Genomic DNA, 27,120 nt, shown 5'->3' on the forward strand with positions numbered 1-27,120 from the left:
CCTCAGTTTCAAAATCCCACTCATATTTCTGCAGGACACTGAACAGGCTAACAATGGCTTTCCCTCTGTTAAAACCAGTCATGTCATTCCTGTCCAGGCCATCCCACAGCAAGCAACAGTTGTGGAGTTTAATGAGCTACTGAGGAGGCCAGGGCTGCTGCAGAGCACTCAGATGCAGCCCAAACCCCATCTGTAAAATGGGGAATGCTCTGCAGGAATACAGAGCTCCTAGCACCTACCCATCCTCCTGCCAGCAGTGACCACAAAACAATCTGTATCTAAAAGCAAGCATTGTTTTCTCAAGCTGAGATAAACTCTCCAAACTCTGTTTACAAGAGCTTACAACTCCTGTGGTGGAGGGCTTGGGTGGGAATTGATGGCACTGATGAGATTTCAGAGGTGTTCCTCTAACCCAAACCAGCTGTGCTCCAGGGCACTGTGCAACATGCATTACCCATACAATAGCTTCTATTGTGAAAATGATGGAATCAAATTAAAACATTGATACATTCTAACCTGAGTGCAGGTATGCATGTAATTTGTAGTTTAGCTTTTTCTGAATTTTAGCACTTCAAATCATCTCTGATGTGTGAGGCTTCTTTAGAAGTTATTAGGATGTAATGAGATTAGTTTATTTAGACTGACTTTGCCACAACAAAATCAAGCATCTCAGCTTCATGCAGAGCACACACACAACCCACCAAGCTGCTCACACACAGGTCTCCAGGTAATGAAGGATTTCCTGCAGATTTCAATGCAGCCCTGCTGCACTGCACATAAAACAGCCAAACTGAAGCTCTTAGAATGAAATTCCAAATTGCATATAAACCACTGCATATTCATGGCTTTAAAATTCTGACTTTATAAGTAGAAAGTTGAAAGAGACTTTCCTCCTATAAAATCTACTGCTGGCTGTGAGAGTTTCCATATGGCTCTCGACAAGCTGCAAGGATCAGTCTGTAAACACAAGGCAGTTGTGGTCTGGAGGGGAGATGTATCCATGGGGGGAAACAGAAATCGCTGGAAGAAAAGCGGAAACAGGAAGAAAGTCAGCATGGAGTCTGACCTCCCCTGCCTTCCTGCAAGCGTGCTCAGACACACAAAGCCAGCAGACCTGAGGAGACCAGTGCCTACAGGACACCAAACCCATTCTGTGACAGCTTTCCAGGTTTATAACTGTGCACCAACACTTCTACAGTGTTTTTGCAAAGTTAATTTGTGGGGAAAATGCTGTACTGGGATAAAAAATACCTATTTTTAGTTTCACTGTCTCTCTTTGTTGTGGGTAGAAGTGTTTTCACAAAAGTGTTTATTGAAAAATTATTGAAATCACTGTCTTGTTGTAGAGCACTTTGACTTCAATGACATTAATCAAAATGCAAACAACATTTAAACAAATATAATCAAAGACATGCTTAATCCAAAATTATCTCATCAGCTGTATTTGCTAGGCATTCAAACAGTGTTATAAAAGAACCGGTGACCAAGTGGGTCCCACTGAGGTCAAACTCTGACATTTGGTTCCTCAAGAAGACTTCCATCTCAGCACAACCCCCTCAAGACTGTATAGTCACTTCACCAACTACAAGGATAGGACACAACACAAGACTCAATTTTTATTCAGTTTGAGAAATCAATCAGATTGCAATACTCCTGTTAGTCACGACAAAGAGAGATGGACACAAACAACTTCATTCTACCCAATTACCCACACAGTGAATGCTGATGGTCTCACCCAGGTTTCAGCTACCTGTGAGGGGTGACCATAGTTACAGGTGGCAGTCAGCACCCCAGGCCATGGCTGCACTCCCCACACAGGGTGAGTGGTCACCACTGTGACCCCAACTCAATCCCAGATGCCACTCAGTGGGGTCACCCCCAGGCTGCAATGTGGTGCATTATCACATGAAGGCAAGGCATGAGGGAGCCTCACCACAGCAGCAAAGAGCTCCAGAGAGAATCTTCAACCCATTTTAAGTTTACAGGTGGACAGGACTTCTACAGGACTATAAAACAGAAAAAAAGGGGGGGAAGAAAACTGCAATAGAAGTTTAAAAAGTATAGGGTAGAAAAAAAAACCATTGGCAATGAAACATTGTCCTTGCACACAGAGAGATGCTGCAGAATGGCCCTGCCCATCCGCCTTGGACTGGGGCAGTTTCTAACTGCAGCAGAGTAAAATGTTTACTGCTAGTGGGACAAAAATGTTCATTATATTGAAGCTTAAAAATGAAGCTGGTTTGTGATTTACATGACAAGATTCTGAAACGGAATTAGTTTTGTGAATTTAGAAGACCACTTTGCAGGAAAGGTTTAGAATTATAATACCCTCCCTGGCAGCTTAAAATGGTTTAATTTCCTGGATATCTTTAATGAAACAGCCCCACGAGCTCTTCAGTCAGGAGTCCGGGGTTATGTTTCAGACCTGGTGTTTAACCTTTAGGGCAAGCCACTTGGTATCGCTCTGTTTCTGCTTATCCATCTGTAAAATAAGAATGAACATATTTACCTACCTCGGCAGGGTTTGTTGGGACAAACCACGGTGTGTTTCCACTCCAGCACTGCAAATAGTGAGGGCAAAGTGTTCTTGGGGGACACCAGTACGTGGTAAAAATTTACTTAAGTTTACATGTTACACGTGAGCAAGAAAACTCGGGTATATAAACCCGAGAGTCTGTCCCAGCCTGGGTCCAGATGGGGCTGTACCCTTCAATCCTGTCCATCCTCCATATCTGTTCCTAGTGTTTCTTTACCACAAACCCTTTCCCCTGGGTGCTGAGGGAACTCTGTTGCCAGCTTGCAAAGCCCCCGTGTCGCCTGGCAGAGAGCAGGGAACCGGAGCATGAGGCCAGGAGCACAGCGGCAGTTCGAGCAAGGCCATTCACCTCCCACCGCCGCCTCCGGGAAGGCAGGAGCACCGCATGCCCCCGGGTAATAAGAAACAGCTCTATGGGCCTCTCTGCCCATGCCAGGACTGGACTCACCCACGCGTGGCACCTTGGCCACTGTCCCCCGGAATGGCACCCCCGAGCCACATATGTTGGCACCACAGGACCAGGAGATTTGGGATTGCTGAGTATCATGCTCGACGGCTGGCAACCCCCAGGCCCTTCACTGGGTTTTGGACCTTGCCGCACGTGTATGCTCCGTCCTCCACCCATCCTTCCCAGAGACGCGGCCCCACCAGCACCCCCGGCAGAAGGCTGAGTTGGGTCAAACCCCCATTCCTACATTGCTTCACCGAAGTCAGAGACAGGGCGAGGGGTCGCCCCGTCGGTGATCCCCCCCACCCGTTGCTTTGCTCTGCCCAGAGCCCGCTCCCAAAGCTCGGGAGCAGCAGGAAGGGCACAACCTGTGGCTGTCAGGGGATGGAGTCCCCCGGCTCCCCTCAAGGCTCCCTGTTTGCAGAGGAACGGGCGTTCCCCATCCCGGTCGGCCGCCGGGCCCCAGCTTCCCACTCCGGTTAGGCTGCCTTTCCTCGACGGCGGCCACTCCTCCACTCCCTCCCCCGAGCCTGGCGCTGGGGACAGGGGGCCGGGACGGGAGGGGCGATGGGGGGCGGCCCGGCCCGGCCCGGCCCCGCGGGGGCGGTGGGGCGGAGGAGGGGGAGGGCCGGGGGGCGCCCGGCGGCGCGGAGCCGCTCCCCGGGAGCCGCGGGAGTTGCGGCGCCTGCGTAGAGCAGCCGAAGCGGCAGCAGCTTTCGGCGGCAGCGTGGAGGGGCAGTTGGAGCCCCTGTCCTGTCCCGTCCGGTGCCCGCCGTCTCCCGCCGCCGCCCGCCATGGGCCGCCGCCTCCCGCTGTACCTCTGCTGCTGCCTCGGTAACTCTCGCCCCGCTCCCGCCGCCGTCGGGGCACGGCGGGCTGGGCCAGCCCCTGCGACGGGGCGCCCAGCCTGACCGCGCACCGCTTCTCTCTCTCATACCTCTCTCCCTCCGCGGCCGCGCAGCGCTGTGCTCTGCGGCGGCGCAGGAGCCCGAGTACAGCTACGGATGCGCCGAGGGGAGCTGCTACCCGGCCACCGGTGACCTGCTCATCGGTCGTGCCGACCGCCTGTCCGCCTCCTCTACCTGCGGCCTCCGCCAGCCCGAGCCGTACTGCATCGTCAGCCACCTCCAGGTGAACTCCTCGACGGGGGGGGCTGTACCGCCGGGCGCCCCGCCCGGTCGCCGGGCTCGGTCCCCGGCGCTGGGGCTGGGCATCGCAGCCCGGGGCGAGGAGGCAGCCGGGGCGCACGCCCGCGGCATCTGCGGGACTGGTGCGGAGGGACCCGCTGCCTGCGGGTGGGATGTGCGGGCAGTGGTCTCCGTGAGGAGCAGCATCGTGCCCCTGTGCGGGACGGGTGCACGGCACCCCTCGCAGCTTTCGGCTCCCGACCCCCCTTTCCCTAGCGAGGTTAATAAAGAGGAATGTGCCGCAGTAAGTGGTATTAATACTTTATTTTAAAACTTGCCGGAGCCGTCTAGACAGCTTCCTGATTGAGAGTGGTCTGTAGGACCCGGGTAGCGTTTTGGCCGCTGTCCCCGTAATGTAATTACATTTGTATGGTTTCCAGGGGAAAGGATGCAAATAAGGTTGTCTGGCGCATCTGGTGGAAAACACAAAGCTTTTTAAGCCAGAAACAGCTCACCGGGCATAAAATATATGAGACAGAAGGAATGGTGAAGAGTAAAATACCAGTTATAAGTGGTACTGTGCTGAACTGTAAGTTAGGGATAATCTCCAGCCGAGTTTGCTGCAGAGACAATAGGGCCGGATTCTGGCACTTGGAAGGAAAACCACGGGAAGCAGGAGGAGCCCTGCCTAAGAGGCCGTAACAGTTGGACCATTTGTGCCCTAAGGTTACTAAATCTCATGGCCACCTCTGGTTATACTGTACTGTTCCATGTGCTAGAGGTAATACTTGATTTAAGGTGGAGTTTAGCTCTGCTGGAACATTTTTGGTGTATGTTAGGATTGCTGTAACAGGACTTTTTTAACAACATTAGCATCCCTGGTAGAACAAAACAACAAAGGCACTTTGCTATGTTTTCTTGTCTCAAAAAATGCTGAAGTACCAGAGTAAAAATCATTGCAGCAGGAGTTCATGTGTGCCCTTATTTCAGATGTCTACACCCCGGATGTCCCCAGGTATTTCTGAGCCATAAAGTAGTATTGAAGTCAGGCTGTGGATGCAGGAGGGTAGTGAGTATCTCCCTAATAACATGGAGCTTGGGCACACTGAGCATCCTGCAGGACTGAGCCCTCCAGGATTCTAGTTTGGTGGGTGACAGAGCAAGCTGTGGCTTGAGGCAAGGGCTGTGGTGCTGGGGAGAGGATCCTGGAACAGACAGGGGGGCATCTTCCTTGGGACCCCTGCATTTGCTGTCCTCTCTCCCAGAAGAGTCTCCAGGGGCTTGTGAGGGTGAAGCGCTGTGCTTGGGAGGAGCCACTGAAGACAAAATTGGTGAAATGGAAAGTCTGTGTGGCACAGACCTGCCAACTCTCACATTCTTGACTGATAAAACACTGCATTTGTTTCCCTGAACCTGCAGGATGAATGATGGGTGGGTAACTTTTGACAGTGATGAGTTGCTGGTGTGTGGGGGTTCCCTCACTGCAGCTCAATGAACTCCTCCTCTGCCCTCTCCGGTCTGCAAAATAAGTTGGTTTAGACAGGAACCCTCCCTTTTGTTTTGGGCTGAATCCTACCTTGCAAAATTGGAATGTTTTTTGAATGGTTTTAGGCTCCAAGACAATGTAAAAATAACATAGTTCAAAGTAATAGTCATGATCAGTTTTTGTCCTTCTGGTGAAGAAGTGTCCAGCTTTCCCAAGCAGCATGTGCCAGGCTTGCACCCAACTGTTTTTTCACAGGCACACCTTGTAGTGTGTGTAAACTGAGTTTATGAGCCTAGTTTGGGATTGCAGGTGAAGGTGAAAGGGCAAGGTTTAGATGGGAGCTTGACAAACCGGATTCAGAGTGAAGTCAACCCCGTGCTGGAAGGACCCTCCACTAATTGCATGGATTTTTTTTTTCCTGATGGACCCTTGACATGTATTGAGCCTCACCAGATGTACCCTTGATGCCAAGAACCTGCAAGTACAAGCTAGCTCCCAAAAGCCAGTGTTACTTCACACGAGTTGCTGAAGACAGTTTTACATGTGTACATTTGCACAGAAGCAATTCAGCAATTTCCTATAGATGCTGCCTTTAATTCTGACTTCTGCTGGAGAATACATACACTGGAAGACTTCCTGAAACTGCAATTTTGATAGAGGACATAGTTCTCCTAAAGATAAAGTTTATGGAATTCCTGGCATATTTTCCAGTTAGCAATTTACATTAATTCATAGAGGTAAATACACTTATCATTTCAACAAAAAAAATACCTTTGATGACTCCTGCAGGCAAAATGAGTGGAATGTGATATGGGTGGAAAATACTCTTATCTGCAGGAAACAACTATTGCCCCGCGGGTAAAATCAGTAATGCTGATTATTTTGTTGTTTCAGGAGGACAAAAAGTGTTTCATATGCGACTCTGAGGATCCCTTCCACGATACTCTCAATCCTGACAGTCATCTCATTGAAAACGTGGTCACCACATTTGCTCCAAATCGCCTGAAGCTCTGGTGGCAGTCAGAAAATGGTACGAGTTTTTTCCGGGAGCCATTTCCAGGCTGGGAGCTGCTTTCCTTCCTTTTGTTTAAGGGTACCTGTGGGTTTGCTGTTATCTCTGGTCTGGTGATCATGCTGTTCGAGGAGGGCTGAGTAAAAGTGAGTAAAACTGTCAGCTTTTGTGTGCCTTGGAGCAGTTCTTAATCCCTGTCGAAGCCCCTTCATCCCTCCTGGGAGTCCCACCACTCTGCAAGAATCCTTTCTTAAAGAAAAAAGTTTCCCACACTGGCTCCAAATCTCCCTCATGTTTGGGCAGCAGGAGCAGCCTTCCAAGAGCAAATAACCCCGGGGCTGCCAAGGAAGCACCCAGGGCTTCCCCAGGGCTTGGAGGGAGGAGGTTTGGGCTCAGCAGAGCTGAGCCGCCTGCAGACCTCCCACTTCCCTGCCCTCCTCGCCCTGGGGAGCAAAGTCAGGGACATCTATCCTGCAATCTGCCTTCCCCCTCTTGGGCTCCTGGATTCCTTCATCTGTGAGCTAAACAGAAATGAACAAGCCAGATAGTTTTAAAAAAAAGTGCATGTTAGTTTGGTGGCTTTTTTTTTTTTTTTTTTTTTTTTTTTTAAACTGTTCCTCTGCCCTTGTTGCTTTTATGGTTATGCTTTTGGCATGCCTTCATACACAAAAAAGGCGTTGAGGTTTCTCAAACACATCCTACCCCGAAGCCTTAAAGCCAGCTGGACAGGAAGAGACTTCTGCAGATGTATTGGCAGTGGCTGTCTTGCTGTATATTAAAATCAAATGTTAATATTTGTAACATCTCTGCTTCCTGGTAAGGAAAGGTTTTCACTAAATCCTTTTTAACTATTTTGATCAGACTAACAAGCAGCTTGCCTCCAGCAGTTCTCTTCTAGCATTCCAAATAATTCATGTTTTTTGCAATAGGCTTGGCAGCATTCACACAGAAAAGTTCTTAGCTCATAAGGTCATGAAAATGTCCTTCAACATTAAAAAACAAATGATTCTTTCTGTCCATGTTTTCTTCTATTCAGGCTTGCAGCAGAAGGGACCATTGCTGCACACATCGCATAAAGTTACAGTTGGTAGAAAAATTAAGCCCTTTATTGGTTTATTATTTTAATTTCTTACCCTTTCTCTTCTCTGTAAATCTTGCTTTATTTTTTTTTTTATTTCTAACTATAGTATAATTAGTATCCAGCTACTTTGAGAGGTCTTTTTACATGACAAAATAATATTTGTAACTTTTCCTTCCTTTCTGTATAGAGTCCTTGGCTCATAGGTAGTTGTACAACAGAGTCAGGAACACTTCCTGCTTGAGGGTTTCCTAGCCCTCAGTGCTGCAAGGCATGGCTGTGATAGTTACTGCAGGTGTATTTCAAAACCAGGTTGTTAAGGAACTGTTCCCACATCCAGAAGGACAGAAGAGTCCAGAGTGAGTGAAGTAAGGTGGGAAATATACCTCACCAGCCACAGGTGAGACTTAGGGTGTTAGGGCTGCAGAAATTCATGGCTCTATTGCTGCTGAGCATGTGAGGACAGCCTGGGGTCACCATGCACGTCTTGGCTCAGCATTACCAGTCCTACCAGCCACTGGGTGCTTCGGTGCCAGGATCCAGCCCATAGCAATCCCATCCTTACCCTTCATCTGGCCATGTTAGCCATGTCATGGAGTCTGAAATACCAGCATTGCAGGCTCACACTTTTGGTGCAGTTTGTTTGGTGTCGGTGATGCACGGGAATCACGTGTGCAATGCACTTCACCTTGGTGTCTCCTCCATACCTCAGGAACACACTGACTGTCATGTCCCTTTTGAAGACAGACCCAAGTGGCAGAGAAACAAGTCTCTGCACTTACTGGAGCAAAGGCCTTTGGCAAAATGTAGATTTAGGGGCCGTCAAAAGTCCTTGTTTGCTGCATAGCTTCTTTTCTCTGCCCTCACAGGTTTGGAAAACGTGACTATCCAGCTGGACCTGGAGGCTGAGTTTCATTTCACTCATCTCATTATGACATTCAAGGTAAGGAAGCTACAGCTTTACCCCAAACATGAGGAAACAAGACATCTCATAATCCTTCACATTTGTTTGATATCTGAGATTTGGGCTTTGTTTGTTTTGCCTTATTTTTTAGAGCTGTCAGCCATTATTAACTCCTGTTGTGATTGTGTCTTGGGTTGTGTTTGGACTCCAGTGAGGCTGCAGAGTCAGACCCCATCTGGGGTTTGTGTTGGTGTCGCTCCCTGGTGGTTGTGTTTTCTTGGAGGATTGTTAGCTAAATCATATAGTAGCAGAGATTTTTGTTCTAAAAAAAAATTGGCCACGGTGTCAGTTTTCATTTGGCAAATTGAAAGGTCTTGAGGAAGAAGGAACATCTGTACACAAAGTGTCTTTGTTTCTTTACAAACAGATGTCTTGGAATAGCAGATTATGTCCTGTACACCCTAAATTGTAGTCAAGAGTTAGTGGCAGCCTTCAGCTGAGGTTGCAGGGGTTGCAGTTCCTGCAGGGCTAAATCCCTGCTCTTTGCATGTAAGCAAATAAATGTCTTAATTTTCACCTGTCAGCTTTCTAGGAGAGCTTGTTCCTCTTTCCTGTGATGTCAGCTTGGCTTTCTCACCCTGCCTCCAGGTGGTGGATGAGATGGCAGATAGTCCTTTCTGCTGGCCCCCAGCAGTGAGGGACCACGATGGGATCCCTAGCCCCCCCATGGGATCCCTAACCCCCCATGTGGGAGCCATGGCCATCGTGCCACTGGGCTTGGGCTGCTGTCAGGAGGAAGACTGTGGGGGGAAGGTACCTTTGGTGGTGATTTGTTGACTCTGTGTGGTAGATGCTTGAGCAACCTTACCCCTGGGTTGCTACATGTTTTATTGGGTGAGATACCAATTTGTAAATCAGGGGATATTTTCAGCCAGGAAGCAGAAAGAAAATTTCCAGCTGTGACTGAATGCTTTTGTGCTCTTGGAGGGCCTTCTCTGAAATACATAAAATTAATAAAGAGACTGTTGCCATTTCTTGGTAGGTGCAGGCTGGGTATTAAATTTGCTGAAGTCTGGGCAAGGCCAGCTGGAGTAGTGTCACTTGGACTGGGGTAGCCAAATGCAGCAAGAGTGGATGCAGCTGAATCTCTTCATCTCCTTAAAGAAGGTTTTCTTAATGCAGTACACAGGGTAGCTGGCACTGGGTGGCAAGAGACCCTGCAAAAGGTAGCATGGTCAGACGAAGAGGGGTAGGCAATTTCAGGGCTTTTGTGAGCATCAAGCAAGAACTGGGTCTCAGAGCTGGAGGGGAAACACCAAAATTGTCCTCTAGTCCCCAAAGCAGAAGAGCAAGCCCATTAGGTTGATCCTTTTCAGAAAGTTAGGCAAGGAGGTACAGCAAGGAAGAAGTCTGTGCTGCTTCCCACAATCAGTGGAAAAAAGCCTTTTGTCTCCCTAAAGCCCCGCTTTAACTCCTACTTTTGAGAAATGGTTTTGAATTAAAAAAAAACTTTTAAAAATTGCGTATTTATTGTAAGCATATTTAATTGCTTGGCCACTAAGTGGGTAGTCTGTGGTTTGATGTATTTTACTTCAAAGATCTGCCTCTGAGCAGAAAGGGGGATATGAGCAGAGAAATATTTCCACTCTTTTCAAATACTGGAAATAGTCAATGCAAGGGAGACATTAAAATCCAGAAGTATGTATTGCTCACACTTAAAAGCACTCAATGTAATTGCAAATCATAAATAACTGAAAAAAAAATCTCTTTTGTTTTCTAAACATTAGACATTCCGTCCTGCTGCAATGTTGATAGAAAGATCATCTGATTTTGGAGAAACATGGCAAGTGTATAGGTATTTTGCATATGACTGTGAGAGCTCATTTCCTGGGATTTCAACTGGACCCATGAAGAAAGTGGATGATATAATTTGTGATTCCCGATATTCTGACATTGAACCTTCAACAGAGGGAGAGGTCAGGATTTGGTTTGGTTTTTTTCAATGTCTGTTGTATAGAGCTCCAACACAAATTCAGATTTGATTAATTTTAAGCTGGTTCTTTTATTATACCATTTTTCCTCCAGGTAATATATCGTGTTTTAGATCCTGCTTTTCGAATTGAAGATCCATACAGTCCACGGATTCAAAGTATGTACACATTTACCTTCCAGGCTCATTTGAAAGCATTTCTGCTCTTATTTACTTGCTAATAAAAAAAACCTCAGTAAGCCACAAATAAAGTCATGCCTTAGCCCCAGGGACAGGTTTGAAGTCCTATTGAATACATTTGTGGTATGGATGGGAAATAATAATCAGTGTTGTCAACTCAAGTGATTGCTCTTATATGTGTCATTGTAGTTGGTCCTTAATTGGTCAGGGAATCATGTTCATTAAAGATCCCCCCCTCCCTACAGTACACACAATTGCTGATGGAAACCTTGGAACATGATCCCATAATTGTGCAGTGTTCAGAAAGCAAAGAAGCAAAACCATGAAATTATTTACATAATTCATCGTTTTTAGGTAAAATCAAGGGAGACATGTTTGATTTTTCATATCACCCAGGTTATGCCTTTAGAACAGTTGGCTTTGGTAGCACTGTGTGGCTGGACCAGAGAGATGCAGTTGTAAAGCACATGACTGCAGGGTTCATGTACAGTCATGACAATCCAGGAATGCAAAGGTAGCCAGGGCTGTGCTGTAGTGTGCCTTAAAAAGAAACCTCATGGGCCATTAGGCCTGAGTGTGGGAACTGCCGTGCTTGGTCTTAAACTTGACCTCCAATTTAATATTCATTCTTTGTTTTGGTTCATGTCCTGTGTAAAGTTAACTGGAGCAGGAGAAAATACCTGGAGTAGAAGTGTCTGCTAGTTGCTGCATCCATTGAATGGTTTTTAACCAGAGTTTTGAAGAGGAAATTCTGAGAGATCCTCTTTTCATGGGCTTGAAGTGCTTTTTAAAGCCTAATTTGAAGGCTATGAAAATTACACATGATTAATAGCATCAAAGTGAATGTGTATACTGAATTGATTACTGCAATACTGTCTTCTTGTGGATTGTATCCATTGAGAACTTCCCCTTTGTAGCTGGTCAGTGATGGGGTGTTGCTTCTTGCAGCAAACTATAACTAATGATAACTAATTTGCTCGGGAAGTTGGATATATAAGAAATAAGAATATATTTGTATCTTGTTTCCAACAAAGAGCTTTTCCAGAAGGCTATTAACTATTAAAGATCCTGGTCCACTTGTCAGCGGTTCCTTAATATTGAGTCTTGCCCATCTTACATTTTAAAACCTGAAAGAAACACCACTTCCTTGGTGGTGCAGGTGCATGTGCCTTTAATATTTGTGTTTGTGCCTGTGTACACCTACAATAAAATAGACTAGAATTTTATTTACGCTTAAATTAACTTATATGGTGATCAACCTCTAGTAAAATAATGTGATTATTTAAATTTGAGAGTATGAAGTGAAGTGAAGTGATGTGTAGTATCATAAACACTTGAAATAAAATCTGATCAAACCTGCTGATAGGAAGCGTGCTTGGGAAGTCAGTCCTGGCTTCCTCCCATTCAATACACTATCTGCTAAATAATTCCAAAACAGAGGGTCTCCTGCTAAATAATTCCAAATCAGAGGGTCTCTTTTTGTGTTCCCTGCAGACCTATTAAAGATCACAAATCTGAGAGTCAAATTTGTCAAGCTGCACACACTGGGAGATAATCTCTTGGACTCAAGGATGGAGATCAGGGAGAAGTACTACTATGCCATCTATGACATGGTGGTTCGAGGGAACTGCTTCTGCTATGGGCATGCCAGCGAGTGTGCACCAGTGGATGGCTTTACTGAAGAAGTGGAGGGAATGGTAAATATTCACACTTCTCTGCATAAAGCTGTTCCTGACTCTGCCTCTTGTGATTTAAACTCAAATTTAAAGATTATGCTCTGCCCCCCAACTCCCCACCCTTAATTTTCAAGCAAGAAAACTGTTATGAGTATTCTTCCTTAGCAAAAATGTCTCTTATTATTGGTGTTAATCAAGGTCAGTTTTAGCATTCCTTTTCTAAGTATGTTAAAGAGTTGATGAAATTAAAAGGCAGGAATGCAGGAAGGGAGTGTAACTGTTTGGGGCCAGATGTGAGTGTGTGGGTGGGTTGACTTAGTTACCCTAAAACTGAAGTGAGTCAAGGCATCAAAGGATGAAACACCTTCATGAATCAAACCTGACCTGTATTTCTGTCAGATGTTATCAGTTGAGAAGCAAAGGCTGTAGCCCCAGTTAACAGCAGACTCTTAAAGGAAAATCTTGCTGCCTGCATTGTACACTGCTGTGCAAGTGCCACATCCCTTGTGGGATCTGGTTTTCCCCATGATTTTTGCCTAACAGGCAGTAATAGCACCCCTGTTAATGAGTGAGTTGTTAACTGAGTGAAAATGTAGAAGCATACAGGTAGGTCGTGTGGGTTGCCCCAGGGGCCGTGGGATGCTGGCAAGCAGGTATGCTCTGTTGCCCCGTGCTTTCTCTGAGCATCTCCATCTGAGCATCAGCAAGACTGGCTTTGACTTTAAAATCATGGTTTGTAGTCCTAATCATCTACTGCAACAGGTGCCACACAATCACTGTTTGTCTGTTCAGTGCTTATTCTGTGCATGTTGAAGGCAATGTCTGGGGCTGATGGATAAAATCTGTCCAAACCATGTGTTACCTTTGCTTATCTAGATGCATATTAATAGCTAATTAACAGCTAATAAACAGTTAATTTCTAGGTCCAAGAAGCTTTTGTAATTATTTAGGTGGAACTGTGCTCTCCTTGTTCATTCTGAAAGCATTTATTCAGGCATTACTTCCAGTAAGGAGGAGATAAGGCTGTGTGAGGATGTTCTTACCTTGGCAGGTAAAGGACACTCCTATGTCCCTTTATGTCTTCTTACATGCAGTTACATGTGTTAGTCTGCAAAAGTATAGCTGCATTTTGCATTAATTGGAGCCCATGTTTTTTCCCCTTCCTCTCTTATAGCCAGCTATATATTAACCTTTTTTTCTTTTTCCTTTTTTTTTCCCCTCTTTTTTTAATGACAGGTCCATGGACACTGTATGTGCAGACATAATACCAAGGGGTTAAACTGTGAGCAGTGTTTGGATTTCTACCATGACTTACCCTGGCGACCAGCTGAAGGCCGCAATAGTAACGCATGCAAAAGTGAGTTTGAGTAAAATGCAGAACTGGAGTCTGGTGTGAGTGTTACATGATGGTACTTGGGAACTTGTGACTATATTATATATAAAGACCTGCATGTCCTATGTTGACTTTGTCGTGTCTTTTCTGCAAACTTGCATCTGCCCTAGGAGCAGACTCTTACTTTTCTTTCTGTTACTGCCACAGAGTGCAACTGCAATGGTCACTCCAGCCAGTGCCACTTTGACATGGCTGTGTACATGACAACGGGGAACACCAGTGGTGGGGTGTGTGACGACTGCCAGCACAACACTGTAGGACGCAACTGTGAGCAGTGCAAACCCTTCTACTTCCAGCACCCAGAGAGAGATCTGCGGGACCCCGACGTCTGTGAGCGTAAGTGCAGTCCCGCTCCTCGGGGTGGGAATGGCCATGGCATCCCAGCTGTCATCTCCAAGGGCTTTCCCTGGGGCAATTTAGGATTTAGCCCCTGTCCTCTTCTAGCCAGTGCTGTGTTCCCAAGCAAAGATCCTTGAGGGAAGGTGCTTGCCTTGGAGGGAGTGAGCAAATTTGGCTGGCTTTTGTTTTCTCTTTGAGATTTTTGAAATTGATTTGGTCATTATGTGTTCAACACTTGTCATGTCTGATGCTTGCAGGAATGATACACTCTACACAGCATCTGAGTTTAAATCGTTTAGTTTGAGACCTGGCTTTTTCTTTTGTAGCAGATGATTAAACATGAACAATTCTTCCTTCTTAGCTTGCAACTGTGACCCAGCTGGCTCCCAAAATGGTGGCATCTGCGATCGCTACACTGATTTCTCCTCTGGCCTCATTGCTGGACAGTGCCGTTGTAAATTATTTGTGGAAGGGGAGCGTTGTGACCTCTGCAAAGAAGGTTTCTATGGCCTGAGTGCTGATGACCCAGCAGGCTGTCAGTGTGAGTAAAAACATATGTTCCTTTATGTGTGATAAAAAGCTCTTTGAGGAGCTGTTAATGCTGGGGGAAGCGAGGGTTTTTTTTTTCCCTTTTGTTTCATGTCTTTGCTAAATGAAAAACATTCTTGCAGATTTGGTGTAGCTTGGAGTCCATGCACCCTTTAAACTCAGCTCCCTTGGCTGATCTTCCAGTGCATGCAGTGGAAAAAGTAAAATCCTCCTTATTTGTTTTTAATTATAAGTCCCTAAACCAAGAAGGCTTTACTGGGATGGGTGGTGGGCAAAGTGTGCAATTAATCTCTGCCCTAGGGAATTTAGAGGAGTCTTTAATGTAAATATTTACATTGGATACTGCCTAAAATGTAACTCTAGTCCTGCATCTTGACCTGCATATTTGTATTTCCCAATCTAGCTTGTGCATGTAATCCTCTGGGTACCCATCCTGGGGGGAATCCTTGTGATTCAGAGACAGGAAACTGCTATTGTAAGCGCCTGGTGACAGGAAAGCAGTGCAATCACTGCCTGGTAAGTAGCTTTCTGCAGAATAAATGGGAATATGCTGGTGTGCCAAAAGCATAGAGAACGGTCCTGGCCATTGTCTCTGACTGTCTGCAAGCAGGAGCCTGGCATTAAGGCTGGAGTGGGCTGGAATGGGATTTCAGGAATGGTGTTGTGGGGGGCTAGGAAGCACATTAAGGTAGACAAGAGCATCTAGAAATTAATTCCTGGGACCATAAGGAGTGAGACATCAGGATACCTGTTGCAGTTGCTCTGTGAAAATGAGAGATCTGGGGCAGTTCTGCTGGAGCCCTTGCTGGGGTGAAAGACAAAGTCTTCACAGAAGCAGTGTTATAAAAAATTGTATCTATGCAGGCCATTATCTTAGGCAGGGATTATTTCACTTGCACACATTTCCATATAGTGTTTACGTGTGCTGGAGTGTTACAGAAACATGCTGTGAGATAAGGGGTTGTGTTTGTATAAACACAGACAGGATGTCTTATCTAGCAGTGAACTATATGGAAAAGCTAATTAGTCTGTTTGTCCAACAAGCAAGTTGCAGAGTAGCAGCCCTGAAAGGTCAGTACCCCACCCAGTGGCCCATGCACTGCTCTCCACTGCCAGATGACATACTAGGACATGATTTTCCAAGCCCCTCATGGGTCAGGAGCACAAACTGATGTAAATTATGCATTACGAGTGAGGTCTCTGAGCTTTAGTCCTTCTCCATCTTGCTTTTAAACCTAGATTTTGAGATGGTCAACAAGGTGAAGGAGAGCAGGTAGGGAGGTTGAGTTGGTGACTGTGGGGTAGATCCACAGCTAGAGGAGCAGGATTCATGGGGTGGGGAACAGGCTAGGGTAGCTTCTGCTGGGTATTTTAAAATGTGCCTTTGGGATAGATGAGAGTAAATTGGCACAAGGTTACAGTGCTGGTGATGTTTCCTCTCACAGCCTGAGCACTGGGGCCTGAGCAATGACATGGATGGATGTCGGCCGTGTGACTGTGACCCAGGAGGAGCCCTGAACAACAAGTGAGTTTCAGCCTGGTTACTCTCCTGTAATCATTCACTCCAGCAAGTTTCACTTCATTTGCAGCCACAGCATCCAGGGTTCAGAGTGCTCTGGAGGAGGATATTTGGGACCATCTTTCTGCTCTAGAAAGTGGCAGGTCTCAATTGTGGCACAGTGACAGAGGCATCGGTGTTTTTCCCATGCTGAGCAGCCTCCATTTGTGCCATGGGTACAGGTGAACAAATTAAACTGGTTTTAGTGTAGATCAGCATTTGGGCAGCCAGGGTAGGAGTCAGTCATGGGCTGAACTCTGCCTTGGCCGTAACCCTGAGAATGGTCCTTGTCAAAGCTTTGCTTTTACAGGATTAAAGCAGGAATCAGGTGGTGACATGGGTTGTCAGGCTGGTTCTTGGTTTGCTCCCAAACTGGCCCTTTGGCCAGCCTCTCTGTCTCTCCACCAGCACTGGAGGAAGCACAATAGCTGCATGGCACCCCAGCATTACCCCAGCAGTGCTGCATGGGGTGGGATGTGGTCCCCAGGATGCATCCATGCTTTGAAGTACATGGAAAGTCCTGACTTAAATTCCTGGTCAGAGGTGCTGTGTAGCCAGACCCAACCAGAGCATTTTTCTGTGCATTAGGTGTGTGTCTGATCCCAGGCTTTTCAACAGCAGCATGTTCCTTTGCTCTCTTTTTTTTTTTTTTTTTTTCCCCTCCACAAATTATTTGAAACATCCTACTTTTGTCTAAAGCCACAGAAGTTTCCCAAGGGGGTGGACAAATTGTTTCCAGCTGGAGCCCGTGGGACCCGATCAAGGAAGTTTCCTGGTGTGACTCCTGTAGGTCACTGCAGCCTGCGGACACCCCATCTGCAATGTCCCATGGGCTGTCTCTCCCCTCTGCTCCTGAGTGAATTACTGCCCCTTGGCAGAGCGGGGTGTGGTTGTTAGTGTTTATTTACTCCTCCATGCTCACTCCCTGCGTGCGGATCGGTTACGCTGCGCAGCTCCTAACGGCTCCCCCGGCTCTCAGACTTCCAGGGATTTGGGATATGGCTTGGCCATGCCCCAGCAAGGCCCTGCAGCCTTTTTCCCATGCGCTGAGCCCAGCGATTGCAAAACCAGGCGGGGAGGGGATGTCCAGTATCCTGGCACAGGCAGGGAGCAGCTGTGCTTCCCTCTGGCCGCAGGAAAGCTGTGAAGCCCAGGTCCAGCTGCCGGCCTCACTTTCACACGTCAGAAGGAAAGGGGAGCTTCGTCCTCCCTGGGGCTGCTCTCCTCAGATGCTGAATTGCTGCCTCCTGGCTCTTGTTCAGGGTGTGGGATGCAGCACCCAGAATTCTTCCTTGCTCTGTAACCCAGGTGGTGGAGGCATCACTGTCTGTGGAGGGGAAGTTTCCCAGCTCCCTGCCAGGGGCAGCTCAGGCACTTCTGGCATCTCAAAGTGAGTGATTAAGTGAACCTCTGGAAAATTTTGTTTCAAAAATGGCTTCAGTTAAACTTCACTCTTAGAGTGGGGGCTTGAGAAGAAGATTTCCCATGGAAACTAGAGGAGTTTGACTTTAGAAAATATTCCTAAATTCAGCTTGAACTTAAAGAAAGTGTAGTCTTTAGGTGGACTAAAAAAATCTTCCTATATAAAAGTGTGACCAGGCAGATGCAGAAATACAGCCTGCCTGAATATTTTTCATGGGAGGTGGACTCTCTGGGCACAGCAACCTCACAAAGAGTCAATTTAAGGATAGAGCTGTACTTCGAGAAGAAAATTAGTTGTGAAGAAAGTGGAGCTTCTGTGTGTCACCATGGATAGACCTTCTGCATTCCCCAGCACATTCTGTTATGTCCCACATCTTTGTGTCCATCGTATGCTAAAGAAGCCGGGAATAGTTTTCCCCTCTGTGTACCTGCTGGTGAATGACTTCTTGGGATGTGCTTTGCTGCATAAGAGCACCTTGATGTCCTGGGGCATGCAGGATCATGCATGTTCTTGCTTTGCCTGAGTCTGTACAAACAGATACATTGCTTCTGTGGCCTGCAAGCCTGGAGCCGAAGGCTGCCTTTGTCTTGCAGTACAGACATGCCTCTTAGCTATGTCTGTGTTAGCAAGTGAAGCTCTCTAAAGAGTGCTATCTGGCCTCAGGGACCTGATTGTATCCATAGCATGAAATCCTCTAGCCACCCAAACAGAGAAAACCACATGCAAAGTGCCTACTGGACATGGTCACTCCCACGCTCACTCCCAGCCTGAGCCTCGGAGCTGTTTGGGAGAACAATGGTTGGGTTGAGCCAAGATTGCGCCCAGCACTGTGCTGCAGATGGTCCAGCTGCAGAGCCCAAGAACATCTCGTGTCTAGACACGGCACAAGAACATTTCTCTTCCTGTATTGCTTAAAAAGGTCAAAGCGGATGATAGCTCTAGCACTGTCTTGGCATAGCCAGGATGAACACAATTAAATTCATTACTCTTCATTTCAGCTGCTCGAGTGAATCTGGCCAGTGTGAATGCCGACCTCACATGTTTGGACGTCAGTGCAACCAGGTGGAGCCTGGCTATTATTTCATTTCACTCGATCATTACATCTACGAGGCAGAGGAAGCCAGCTTGGGTCCCGTGAGTAGTTCTCCTGGGCTGGTGTGTCTGGACAGCTGTGGGAAAGTTGTTCTATCAATCGGGTGTTGGAAACATCTGTTTTATACCCTGCATGTTTTGCAGTTAAAATGTGGAAAACATAAAACTGAATTGTATATCAGAAGAATGTCAACCTATAGCTCTTCAGTCTTTGTACTGATGAATAATGTTGTAATTTAGGAGAGGAAAACAGCCATTTTGCTTTTTAAACCTGGTGGGAGCTGGCCACTGTCTCTTCTTGTTAGTGCCACTGAAACTGGGAGGGAACAGGGCACACATTATGCACATTGTCCCATCTTTTAGAGCTTTTTTACATCAGCAGCATTTCTTTAATGACTGGAACCATGGCTGATTGTGCAAAAAATTGTTTTTGTAAGTAAGGTTTCCTCCAGCTTGTTTACTCACTGTCGTGGTAAATCAAGGTCTTTGGCTTTTCCATTATCCACTACACAGCCTTGCTTTTAATTCATTAACAGCAGTTAGATGATTATATCAGTTATTTTTTACTCCAGAAAGGAGTCAGGGAGATGAGATAATAGTATATCTAAAGCAGCAGATCATTTTCTGCGTGCAATTGGGACACTGGATCCTAATTTGTTTATTCCAGGCAAAATTAAACCACTTTGGCAGTTTCATCCAAGGGAGGGAATTTTGCTGTTGGCTAACTGGAGAGGGAAGACAGACCAGGGCAGAAGTTGGAGCACACTGGAGGATGTGTCAGCTAGCACAGGGGTTTTGGTGCCTTTGTGTCTGTGTGGCTGGAGATACCTGAAGCCTTGCTGAGGCTCCAATTCAGAGAAACCCAGCAAGAAAACCTGCCTTGTGCAGCAGAGCACAAGGGGATGTGCTGCTGGTTTGCCTTTTGAAGCATTTAGAGCAAACTGTTTTGAAAAACGCCAGTATTGAAAAGCTCACTCAAAAATCTGGTGGTAGAATAAAACTCTGAATTCCCAGATAGGGAGCCAGCACAAGAAAGAATGAAGTGGCAAAGAATTGCAGGGACTTTCAGGTGATGAAAAGCCCCCATGGTCCCCACAGCTGCACATCTGCTTCATGTCCCACCTGTCAGCCTTTCTGCAGTGCTCCCACCCCTGTGCAAAGCCAAAGGGTAAGAACTTATATCTAGGCTCTCTTAAAAGAGTGTGAGAATACATGAGGGGACATCCTGAAGTGATAAGTGTATATACAGGCATTTTCTTACATTTTGTCCCTTTCTACTGAAGCAGCTTCCTTAGGAATGCACAGGATGTTGTTCTATGGAGAGAACTATTCATGGATGCAGATATATTTGAAACGGGAAGTTTGAACACCACACGTTTCCATTTTCTGTTGCCTTTTTCCTCTTTTTTGCTTTACATAAGGAGTAACAGATAAAAGTTGGCGCCTCAGACTGAGAAATGATTGCATTTATTCGGATATTAAATATCAATTGATGATTAGGATTTCTGTTACTTAGTGGTACTACTTGTGACAGCCTTGATCTGATTTTCCAATTTTATCCTGAGCAGTGGTTTGGAGTAGCCTTTTAATTAATTAGCACTGAGCTTGGGAGGTTACTAGAGCAGTTATGTGCCACTTCAGTAAACCCTACTGCTACACATTTCGTGTGGAAGTCCTCATGGTGAAAGGATTACTTAGAACAACTTTTCAAATTTAATTCCCCACTACAGCAGATAAATGGGTGAAGAGTTGTGCAGTTTTGTATGATCTTTCTTACTTTTTGTATGTGGTTAAGCAGAAGAACAATAGTATGCACACAGGTGGAGAATTCATGTTCTCTGGGATGCAAATGATGGATGCTGCAATCCAGAAGTCATCTGTCAGCAGAACTCATCACTTTCGGTGCTTCTGTGGGGCTCACAAATGTAATGTATTGATATTAAAGTATCTGTTTCCTGTTTCTGTAGGGAGTAAATGTCATAGAGCGCCAGTACACACCAGACCGCACACCATCATGGACAGGCATAGGATTTGTAAGGGTCCCTGAGGGGGGGTACCTGGAGTTCTACATTGACAACATTCCCTACTCCATGGAATATGACATTCTAGTCCGCTATGAGCCACAGGTAGGTCTGTGAGTATGGGCATTGCTGCCTCCTGGCAGGTGCTGTCTGTCCTGGTGCAGGACTGACTGGAGCCCAGCACTTGTGGGACTCATCAGGACTCAAAGACAAAGAGTGGAAGCTCAGTTAAACGTCTCAGATGTGTGTAAATCCAGGAAGGTTTTGACTGTCAGTATTATTACTTGCTTTATAGTTTCTTGCATTGTTTCAGCACCTGTTTAAGCAAATTAAACAGTGACAAGTCCTGTCGGGACACGTTAGAATATAAATCTGTCATCAGACAGATGGGCTTCTGATGGGTGGAAATGATATTGTGTGCCTTAGGAGATTAATTGCCTGCTTTGAATGGTGAATGTCTGCAGCCAAGGGTTTTACAAGCAGTTGGTTTGGACTGTGGATAATTCACAGGGTGGAGGGAAAGAGAGAAATCTCCCCAGGTTCTTAGAGCTGGGCAGCAGTCAACTACACTGAAATGCTCAGGTCTGGTTACCAGAAGTGGAGAGAGAGGACATTGCCAAACCCACTGCTGATGCCTAGCCACAGGTGGGGCTGCCAACCACCAGCACCTAGTAATTTTTTTTCCAATGTAGAGAGGCTGGAGGATGCCCAGGAGCCCTTGCCTTGCCCTGTCTCAGTGCAGACCCACAGAGAGTAGGTGCCCTAGGGGTGCTGCAGCCACAGCCCCATCATCCCCAAAGCACAGTGACCACCTTGTCTGTGCAAGCCCTTTTTCCTGGCTGGAGTTATGAATGTTCTCAGGATCTCATAGCTGTTGCTTGGTTCTGATTAGCCTTTTTTTCTCCCTAGTTGCCAGATCAGTGGGAAAAAGCTGTGATTAGCATCTCACGTCCAGGCAAGATTCCCACAGGAAGCCGATGTGGCAACACGGTTCCTGATGATGATAATCAGGTTGTCTCAATGTCACCTGGCTCCAGGTCAGTATAGCTGGAAAGGCCAAAAAGATAAAGAAACATTTTAAAAGTTAAAACAGAGTAGCATCACATTTTCGGTTTGCTATGGCCTCTGTTAAAATGCGTGCAATTTTATTTCCAATAGCTCATAAGAAGATATTTCGCATTGTGTCTGTCGACTCAAAGCTTTTAAGTTTGTTCTCATTTTCTGATTCTTTTGTTCACTGGGTAAAGAAGGGAGAAGTGTTTGCACAGCCTGTGAGTGAACACTGGTACAACTCTTTACCTTGCTGATTAGCTTTTCCGGTTCCGACTTGCACAAGCCTCCAGACTGCCTCTTTCACATCACAGCTTTTGTTCTGCCTGGCCTTGGCTGCTTTCTGTTATCTCAATTGCTTTGTAGGGCCACCTGAAACCCTTTATGATTCTGGACGTTTGAAGCAACAGTTATTTCCTGTTCCTAATCCAGATACGTTGTTCTCCCGCGGCCTGTCTGCTTTGAGAAGGGGCTGAATTACACCATCCGCCTGGAGCTGACCCAGTACTCCTCAGTGGATACAGAGACAGAGAACCCATACACACTCATTGACTCTGTGAGCAGCAATTATTTCAAGGATTCTTTGTTGGAAAAGTTATATTTAAAAGCCTGAAAGTTTGCATCTCCTCTGGCATGCTTCTGTGTAAATGCAAAGTAGTTATTTTACAATGTTGTTGCTTATTGCTGAAGCCAGGTTTTAACTGAACAGGGTAAATGAGCATAGGTTTCTTGAATCTCAAATTATGTGTGCTTTTCTGCTAAGTGGCTTCTGCTGTATTTTACAGTACTGCAGGTAGTTCCACAGACCTCTGGTTTCTCAGGGGAGGCTAATGTGTGCCATTTATGTCATGAATGTCAACATCAATCTTTTTCTTTTGGATGGATAGAAGTTGGTAGATAGCAGAACTAGTTGATCAAAAACTAGAGAAATGCCATCATTTTCCTTCCAAATTCTGTCTGACTGTTTATTGGTCAAAAAAGGATGATAGGAAGCAGGATAATACTTCAATTTATACAATTTTGGTGGAGGCTATTTCTAAATAGTGATTCTTTGTCATTATAAAATTGTTTTCTAGCTTGTTCTCATGCCATACTGCAAATCACTGGACATATTCACAGTGGGAGGCTCAGGTGAAGATGTGGTCACCAACAGCGCTTGGGAAACTTTCCAGAGATACCGGTGTCTGGAAAACAGCAGGAGTGTTGTGAAAACCCCCATGACAGACGTCTGCAAGAACATCATATTCAGCATTTCTGCACTATTACACGAGACTGCGTTATGTACGTAACCACCTACTCGTGGGGCAAACTGTGCCTGGAAGCTGGATGATGCTTGCAGGCAGAGCGGTTTGCACGAGGAAGGCGCGTGCATGGGATGAGGCAGGTGGTTTGTGTCGTGCGCTGTGATACTCACTGCCCCTGATGCTTTTCTTCGCTCAGCATGCCAGTGTGACCCTCAGGGTTCCCTGAGCTCGGTGTGTGACCCCAGCGGAGGACAGTGCCAGTGTCGTCCCAACGTTGTTGGAAGACAGTGCGACAGATGTGCCCCTGGCACCTTTGGGTTTGGGCCGAGTGGATGCCGACGTAAGTTAAACCTGTGGCTCTGGGCTGGGCTGAGATGGGGGCCATGTGGTTAGGGCTTGGTTAGGAAATGCAGCCCTTTTCTCTCTCTCTCTTTGCAGCATGCGAATGCCACGTCCGAGGCTCTTACAATGCCTTCTGCGACGCAGAGACAGGCCAGTGCCACTGCTTCCCTGGGGTGTATGGGCGGCAGTGTGACCGCTGCCTGCCCGGCTTCTGGGGCTTCCCCAGCTGCCAGCCCTGCCACTGCAATGGCCACGCCGATGACTGCAGCCCCTACACCGGGGAGTGCCTGGGCTGCCGGGACCACACAGCGGGGCACAACTGTGAGAGGTACAATATGGGACCCCTCCCCAGCCCTGTTCCTTCCCTGAAGCAGGATGGGTGCAGCAGCTGTTCCCCTCTGACACTGGGTGTTCACGTGGGTTTGAATACAAGGGGAAAATCCCTGCATCCTGTAATTGCATTTGAGAGGAATCTGCCTTGGGTCTCCTGCTCTTTCACTGACATAAATCAGACAAATTTGCCTCTGTGGGCACAGCTACTCGGAGTGTGAGTGGCATGATAAGAGACAAAAGGATGTTTCTGTCCTCTAGTTCTTCTCAATGGTTGAAAAACTGAGATTAATTACATCAAGGCTGCAGTCTGCCTGCAGTCCCTGCATACTATGTATCCCATCATGCAGGTGCCAGGCTGGCTACTATGGAGACCCCATCCTGGGATCAGGCGACCACTGCCGCCCCTGCCCTTGCCCCGATGGCCCTGAGAGTGGACGTCAGTTTGCCAGTGGCTGTTACCAGGATCCAGTCACACTGCAAGTCGTGTGTGTCTGTAGTGTGGGATACATAGGTACTTGGGGGGGTGCCTGGTGGGAAGCTGGTTGGGTTGAACCTCCAGGTGGGAAGGGTGTTGGATATGACCACAGTATGCACCAGCATCAGTGTTGCTGCTGGAGGTTGGCAGCTCTTGGGAGGTTCTGGGGCAGAGTGGCTTGTTCAGGTGATGCCAGCACCCCTGTGAACCTCCTCCCTGGCAGTGTGGTGAGGGATGATCAACAGATTTGTGCTGCTTGGCAGGGCTGGACAGGACAGCAGTGGAGCCAAAGGGATGAGTGTGCTGGCAGGTGGGCTGCAGCACCATTCCTTGGTGCCCCAGGCAGTACCATCCATCCTGCACCGAGCTGCTGCAGTCACACCAAGTGCTGCCTATGTTTCATTGAGCTTGATCCCCCACCCCCTTTAATGGTCTTTATTGTCTTGCCTCAGTCTTTCCATTTATGGGGCTGCACACTAGCGAATTGTGGTGGTAATTCCCACTGCGGCTGTTTGTTCAAACAGGCAGTCGATGTGATGAATGTGCGTCTGGCTTCTTTGGGAGCCCCGACGAGGTTGGCGGCGCCTGCCAGCCGTGCCAGTGCAACAACAACATCGACACCACTGACCCGGAGGCCTGTGACAAGAAGACGGGGATGTGCATGAAGTGCCTATATCACACGGAGGGGGAAAACTGCCACCTCTGCAAAGAGGGCTACTACGGGAGTGCTCTGCAGCAGGACTGCAGAAGTGAGTGAGGGGACACAGCCACTGCCAGCCATGTCACAGGGCATCAGTGGCCACATGAATGCTTTTAATTTATCTGAGAGCATTCGGGGCAGAGGGGAAACATGCTTGTCTCCAGATGGAATTGCCCTGCAGCTCAGTGGGGCTCCTAGCCAGGAGGGGAGTCCTTCAAATTAGACAGTGAGTGTGGGGACAGCATCTGCTGAAAGGAGAGGCTTTTGCAGGAGGGGGGTTTCTTGCCCTCTTGTGAGCTGTCTTTGTTTACCTCCAGAGATGGGGGTGGTGGGGTGAGCATTTGGCTTTTGTTTACAGATGTGCCTGGACAGTAGGAGCAAGGGCCATGGTGGGGAGGCAGACCATCCTCTTACTTGGCACCGGATACAGCCCAGCAGGGCACATGGGTGGCTGGGTGGGCAAGCTGAGCCCTGCTCTGCTTGGCACACCATCAGCCACTCCAAGCAGATCTGCCACCATAGCCAGCTGACAGGAGCCAGGCAGGCTTGGGCTTTGTTTGTGTACCATGGGAGGGGAGGGGAGGGGAAGAGAGGAGAGTAGAGGACAGGACAGGACATGAGGCAGGCTCAGTGCTGGTTGTTCAGCTTTGGGTCAGCCAGGCCTGGCCACAGGGACTGGGATGTGCTGGCAGCTGCCTTCACCTCTGGGGACTTGGAGAATAAACTAAATGTGAACTCCTGGTCTGGTAACAGGAGTGCAGGCTGGAATTGAGGCGTCACACTCTTTCTCTCACAGAGTGTGTCTGCAACTACCTGGGCACTGTCCGGGAAGACTGCGAGGACTCGGAGAACTGCCGGTGCGAGGCGGCCACGGGGCAGTGCCGGTGCCTCCCCAACGTGGTGGGGCAGACCTGTGACCGCTGTGCCCCTCACACCTGGAGGCTGGCCAGCGGCACCGGCTGCCAGCAGTGCCACTGCGACCCTGCACGCTCCCTCAGGCCCGACTGCAACGAGGTGAGGGGCTGTGGGACACCCTGTGATGGCTCAGCCTTTGCTCCAGTGCTGAACGTGAGGTGGTCACATCTCCTCTTGGTTTTTTTTTTGACAGTTCACCGGGCAGTGCCAGTGCATGCCAGGCTTCGGAGGCCGGACCTGCCAGGAGTGCCAGGAGCTCTTCTGGGGTGACCCAGGTGTGGAATGCCTAGGTGAGTCCAGTCCTGGAGCATGCTCTACCTACTCCTTTTCTAAATGGCTCCGTGGGCCCCCAGTGTCACCTCCAGTACACTGGGACACCTCTACCAGGAGCAGCCCTTCCCGTGACCCTGCCAGTGCCTGCCTGAGCCTTGGAAATGAGGGAGAAGGGCATAGTGGGGTCCATCTCTGGGGGAGCTACCAGGACAGGAGGTGCAGGAGGAACCCAGTCCAACACTTGCCTGTTATTTTTATCTCTTGTTGAACCCTGATTTAGAAATTATTGTCTGTATATAGAAATCAGCTCTTCTCTGTTAGGGTTTAGTGCTGCCAGGTAAGCCAGTGTGGCAAGAAAACATGTAAGTGCTTGGGTGTGAGAATTGGTCTGGAAACAAATTTCCTTTGCCCTTTATTTCGAACAAGTGGAAGACTCCTGTGTCCTCTTCTGTCTTGTTAGAGATCTTGAGGCTCAAGAGATAAGGTTTTGATTTAGTAGGAGACTTGCCTTACATTTCAGATGGAAAATAAAGGAGCCAGCAGAGACCATGCAGTGGGTTAGCTGTGGCTACGTGGTGCAAAACAGAGCTCCGTGCGTTGCTTGTTTAGAAAACTGGATGCTCTCTGTCCCTTCATTATAAACAATTCTGTTCATTGGCTGGAAAAGAAACTTCAAACACTGTCCAGACCAGAACAAACATGTATCTCTGATATGTTCAAATAGGGGCCTTTGCCAGGAGGGTTTGCATTAGATTAAGGTGTTTTTTTCCTTCAGGGAGGAATGTGCTTGCTGTGGTCTTTAATAAATCCCTTACAATAGAGATACCTTAGAGCCATTTAACTAACCAGATAGGCAGGTCACAGCTACTTGGTTAATGTAGCAGATGAAAGGACTAAGGAATTGTCCTGGTCCCTGAGTACATATTGGGTTTCTTGGAGAGGCTGTGTATGTGTTCTGGTGTGCTGAGGGGCAGTG

The 27,120-nt window shown here is 47.4% G+C and overlaps 1 protein-coding gene across 1 annotated transcript in view; it reads left to right on the plus strand.

Annotated features, from left to right (window-relative positions):
• Positions 1–3,605: 3,605 nt before the first annotated feature.
• LAMB1 (laminin subunit beta 1) overlaps positions 3,606–27,120 on the plus strand; it is a 42,569-nt gene continuing 19,054 nt past the window's right edge. The window contains exons 1-23 of the mRNA XM_071733910.1: positions 3,606–3,818; positions 3,946–4,115; positions 6,492–6,627; positions 8,557–8,630; positions 10,379–10,567; positions 10,677–10,740; positions 12,256–12,458; positions 13,674–13,794; positions 13,978–14,166; positions 14,531–14,710; positions 15,122–15,234; positions 16,164–16,243; positions 18,698–18,833; positions 20,759–20,917; positions 21,722–21,849; positions 22,295–22,418; positions 22,939–23,143; positions 23,303–23,446; positions 23,545–23,776; positions 24,129–24,292; positions 24,781–25,005; positions 25,753–25,970; positions 26,065–26,161. Of these exons, the coding sequence (XP_071590011.1) occupies positions 3,779–3,818; positions 3,946–4,115; positions 6,492–6,627; positions 8,557–8,630; positions 10,379–10,567; positions 10,677–10,740; positions 12,256–12,458; positions 13,674–13,794; positions 13,978–14,166; positions 14,531–14,710; positions 15,122–15,234; positions 16,164–16,243; positions 18,698–18,833; positions 20,759–20,917; positions 21,722–21,849; positions 22,295–22,418; positions 22,939–23,143; positions 23,303–23,446; positions 23,545–23,776; positions 24,129–24,292; positions 24,781–25,005; positions 25,753–25,970; positions 26,065–26,161 (3,391 nt within the window). The 5' untranslated portion in view covers positions 3,606–3,778. The remainder of the gene's footprint in view (positions 3,819–3,945; positions 4,116–6,491; positions 6,628–8,556; positions 8,631–10,378; positions 10,568–10,676; positions 10,741–12,255; positions 12,459–13,673; positions 13,795–13,977; positions 14,167–14,530; positions 14,711–15,121; positions 15,235–16,163; positions 16,244–18,697; positions 18,834–20,758; positions 20,918–21,721; positions 21,850–22,294; positions 22,419–22,938; positions 23,144–23,302; positions 23,447–23,544; positions 23,777–24,128; positions 24,293–24,780; positions 25,006–25,752; positions 25,971–26,064; positions 26,162–27,120) is intronic.

The sequence above is a fragment of the Heliangelus exortis genome, chromosome 1 (genome assembly GCF_036169615.1).
Source record: "Heliangelus exortis chromosome 1, bHelExo1.hap1, whole genome shotgun sequence".
NCBI classification, from domain to species: Eukaryota; Metazoa; Chordata; class Aves; order Apodiformes; family Trochilidae; genus Heliangelus; species Heliangelus exortis.